This window comes from Polistes dominula, unplaced genomic scaffold, assembly GCF_049000335.1.
Source record: "Polistes dominula isolate Pdom_NZ unplaced genomic scaffold, Pdom_raw_medaka contig_27, whole genome shotgun sequence".
Classification (NCBI taxonomy): domain Eukaryota; kingdom Metazoa; phylum Arthropoda; class Insecta; order Hymenoptera; family Vespidae; genus Polistes; species Polistes dominula.
In genome coordinates this window covers 1,982,622-1,987,500 of record NW_028300906.1, presented here as the reverse complement: position 1 = coordinate 1,987,500, position 4,879 = coordinate 1,982,622, and the positions used below count along the sequence as shown (strand labels likewise).

The 4,879-nt window shown below is 22.9% G+C and overlaps 1 protein-coding gene across 1 annotated transcript; it reads right to left on the bottom strand.

The window, feature by feature from the left end:
• Positions 1-1,508: 1,508 nt before the first annotated feature.
• Bet5 (blocked early in transport 5) lies at positions 1,509-2,416 on the bottom strand. The gene is made up of 3 exons (XM_015325440.2): positions 2,252-2,416; positions 1,906-2,115; positions 1,509-1,711 (listed from the first exon to the last, which is right to left on the bottom strand). The coding sequence occupies exons 1-3, from the start codon at positions 2,348-2,350 to the stop codon at positions 1,583-1,585; spliced, it is 438 nt and encodes a 145-aa protein (XP_015180926.1). The 5' UTR covers positions 2,351-2,416; the 3' UTR covers positions 1,509-1,582.
• Positions 2,417-4,879: the final 2,463 nt, after the last annotated feature.

Sequence of the window (4,879 nt, the reverse complement as noted above, 5' to 3'; positions counted from 1 at the left end):
TGATTGAAAAAAAAAACACACACACACACATATTTCCGAATCTATTTATAATATTTTAAATATTTGAGTTTATTAAATATGATTTCTAAACAATTTACAGATTTTGAAGTACTGTGCCATACTTCACAAGTTTCCTTTCACTCGCTTGTATAGTTTTCTTTTTTTTTTTTCATTTTTGTTCAAAATACTATACACATACTTATATATATATATATATATATAATTTTTCAAATATTTCAGAACGTTAACGTTAAAAACGTTAAAAACGATTTAAACTACAAACATATTTCGATAGAAAATAAAATATATAATAATATTTGAGTTACTATACAGTATGACTGAAATATCAATTCAAGTATCATTAAAAACTAAAAAAAAAAATAAAAAAAAAACATTTAATTGTTACTAATTATTATACACTTTTCACAATGGCCATTTAAATGATTAAGAATTTACATACCCTAATAATATCTGTATTTCATCGTCAACGTTATAAAAACAGGGCACTCGTTATTTTAGTGTCATATTCAACAAATGATCATTCATAGTATGTAAAATAATTGATATTTGACACTCATATTTGTTAAAAATATTGAAAGATATAATTGTATGGGACAAAAAGAAACAATTTCAAGATATGGAAGTTTTACATAGTGCGAGCTCTAATATATAAGATAAATAGATAGAAAAATATGTGTAAAATTAGAGGTATACTGTGCAATGTAATTAAAGAATAATTTTAAAATAATTTACTACTTCTTCGATTATTCTTATTTATTTTTTATAATTATTCTTATAATTATTTATATATTATATAATATATAATAATAATTTTATATATTATATATATTATATATATTAATTATATATTAATTATATATTAAATAAGTATATAATTAAATTATTAATATTATTAAATACTTTAATAACTTTGTTTTTTTTTAAATTAATAATAGAATTATTAATTTAAAATTAACTATATAAAATTTAACTATATTATTGAATTTAATTATACAAAAAAATAATAATAATATAAATATTACAACATAAATATGTATAAATATTAGATTGGCAATTAAGTTCTCATCGTTTGTTTTACATTTTAAACTTGGCTAAATATATTATTGATCAATAAATAAATTGTTCATTTTTATTGAAAAATAAACTTTTAATAAGATTTACAAAAAAAAAAAAGAAAAGAAAATATAGATAACTTCATTGCCAATTAAATAATATGTAAATGAATTATGATAGAACTTCTCAAAGTGTGGGATTTCCATAAATATACAAAGCTGTATAATTACATTTGAAAGTTATAGAAATTTCAGTAAAACTACTAAATTGATTCAAAAGCAATTTGGCAAATGGTTACATTTGTGAATTTATGATAATGAAACTGAAGATAGTGTAGAATTTATACTCAGAAAACATTTGTTTGAGTAAAAAGTGAAATCAAATGGAAAAGTTTGATTGTTCTGAATCAGGACACTTTAAAAAATAACTCTCTCTCTCTCTTTCTCATAATGATAATAATAATATTTTACAATATTAATTGTACAAGTATTTTTCTGAATTTCTTTGGTTATAACGATCTGCTTAAAAATAATGGCGACTTTTTAAACAACTCGTCAACTTTTAATTTAAATAATTCACTTTGTATCGGTTCATTCAGTTGACAAAGTGGATTCTTCACGACGTATTCCAAATATACCTGAAAAAAGAAAATAATACGTATAAATGTTTAATAAAAGGTAGATTTAACATGACAGGATACCAATTTCTCTTTTTTTTTAAATTCTACATATTTGAGGATTCATCAGAAACACATATCCTGTCACCATAAGCTTTCTTTTTGATAAAAACTCAAAGTTTCATTAATGATAATTATATTCATTCATGATTTACCTCGCGATACAATTGTTGCAACAATTCTCTTGCATTTTGGGTTGCATTGTCCGTATTTAAAACAAACTTTAAACCAGACGGTGTTTCAAAATAATGTAAAGTATATTTACTTGTTTTGTAATACAAAAAACCTTCCTTCGGATCCAACGGTGATATTTTACTTACAAATGATTTTATGGAAAATAACATTCCATACATCAATTTTGCTTCCTAAAAAATATGCAAACAAAATACATTGGTTATTCGTTTATTTTAAATATGACATATGACAAGGTAGTTGTTAACCTCAAAATATTTGTTCCATCAATGAAATAGAAAAATTGATTTGTATATTATTAATATTTACCTCCTCTTTCGTTATTCCAGATTTATTCAATCTATTCCATTCAGCATAATATAACAACAAACCATTTCTAGAAAATATATATAAATTATGAATTGTCATAATTGTATGCGTTGAGTTGCACCGAAGTGCAATCTTTGACTTTGTTTATAAATCAGGTGCTGCTGTCAGAATTTTAATTCATCATTCTGTTATTATACTCACAGTTGTTAATAGAGTGAATGTATTAAAGACACATGTATCTACGGTGGTAAATATCAAGGATAAAAGAGAGAAGTTACATACGTTTCTCAATAGATGACACTACGTAGTACTTTTTTTAAGAAGTGCATCTAATAAATGGATAATATTTCTAATTTTTAAAATTTATTTTAATCAATATATTTAGAACTGTTTATTTTTTGTTAATTATATTGTTTACGGCACATTTTTGGGCACACTAGAAATATAAAAAAATAAAAACAAGATATCTCATCAGACGTACGCAATGTGTGTAATAATCCTAGGCCGTCGATAATTTGCCCCTTTCGAATGCAACCGTTTATACAGGAGAATAATAATACAAGGAAACGCTAGGTGGAAGCACCTACATTAAAGTAAACAATTTTATATATATTAATATAATAATATAATAAAAAATTAATAACTTTAATATTATTATTAAATTTTTATTTATTATATTATTTAAAATATAATATATAATTTATTTTTATTATATTATAATATTATTACATATATATATATATATATATATATTATTTATTATTATATTTATTATTATATTATATTTATTACATTATAATATTATTATTATTAATATATATTTATTATATTTATATATATAATATATTTAATTTTTCTATAATATATTATTATATATATTATATATATTATTATATTAATTATATATTATATAAATATATAATTAAATTAATTATATTATTAAATACTTGAATAACTTTAATTTTTTTAAATTCATAATAGAATTATTAATTTAAAATTAACTACAAAATTTAACTATGTTATTTAATTTAATTATATAAAAAAATAATAATACAATAAATATATATATATGTATATATATTTAACAAATTTTAAAATGTTTTTTCTTTTACATTGCCAACATAGAAAAATAACAATATTTCTTTCTTTTTCTTATATTATTATTTTCTAGAAATCGTTTGTTTCGTTTTTTTAAATAACAAGCCATTATTATTGTTACAACCAAGCTATTATATGCTTCATTGTTCCGCACGAACGAGAATTCCTATTTCTTTAGCTCAACTACCTGTTACGTTACATGAACATACAGTTGTCTCAACCCTAGAACGTTATAGTATTTTGACGAAATCAAGAAGAGAGAGAGAGAGAGAGATAGAGAGAGACAGAGAATGAGATGAGATGAGATGAAATCATTAGCATGTACCCTTAAAGTTCCTTGCTTTCCTCATTTATCTCGTTTTATCTGTTTCAAGTTATTTCACCCATAAGTTTATTAGCAGACGGAAGAAGTAACTATGTAAACGTGACATGGAATTTGCATATCGATCTTAAACATTCCACTAGTCATTTTACTTGGTTTCTTCATGTCCGTTGCTTTTACATACACAGACACATACACACACATATATATAAATACAAATACAAAACAGATTCTAAAAGATACAAATGATTTACTAATAACAAAATCATACGATAACGATATTATTTTCTTTGTATATTGAAATATATAATAATTCCCATAAACGGTTTATGGTATACATATGACCGTGTTCTCAAACAAAAAAAAAATAAAATAAAATAAAAGGGATGATCAAATGTAAAAGTAAATATTTATAGATAGATATAATATATTTATGAAAATGGTTTTTATTGTTAGTTCGATACAAGAATAATATTTTTTTAGGTCAGCCATTTATATATATATATATATATATATATTTATATATAGTAACATACAGATGATACTTATTAATAAAAACACATCTGTACTCGATATAAATTCTTTTAGTGTAATTTGGAGAATTTATGTAGGTCATAGGGTACCCTTGCACGTTAGAGATATCGAAAACACACCTGTCTATTATTGATCGTCCAACCCAAATTCTGAGGATTTATGTAGGTCAGAAATACCCTTACATAGCACCTGTTAAATGCACATCTGTTTTGTATGGAATAGTTTGAATGTAATCTTATAAATTTATGTAAGACAAAATGATATATATATATATATATGTATTAAGTCACAAGTTACAAGTAAAACTGCCAAATAAACAAGATTCGAGGATAATTTATTCTATAATATTATTATAATATTATTTGTACTTTTAATTTGTAATTATTTATTTAATTATTAAATTAATTATAAAAATGTGCGCCTGTTCCTATGCAACCCTCCAGACACATTTTGAAAATGTTACTTTCGAGCACCATCTAATGGGACGAAATTTTTTTTGCCGTGCAATCTGTTTATACACACGTGTATGACGGGTTGCCTATCTTTCGGGCAGAAAAAAAATTCCGTCCCAACAGATGACGCTCGCAAGCAACATTTTCAAAGTGTGTCTGGAGGGTTGCATATATACAGGCGCGCATTTCTATAATTATTGAATAAATAATTACAATAAAAAG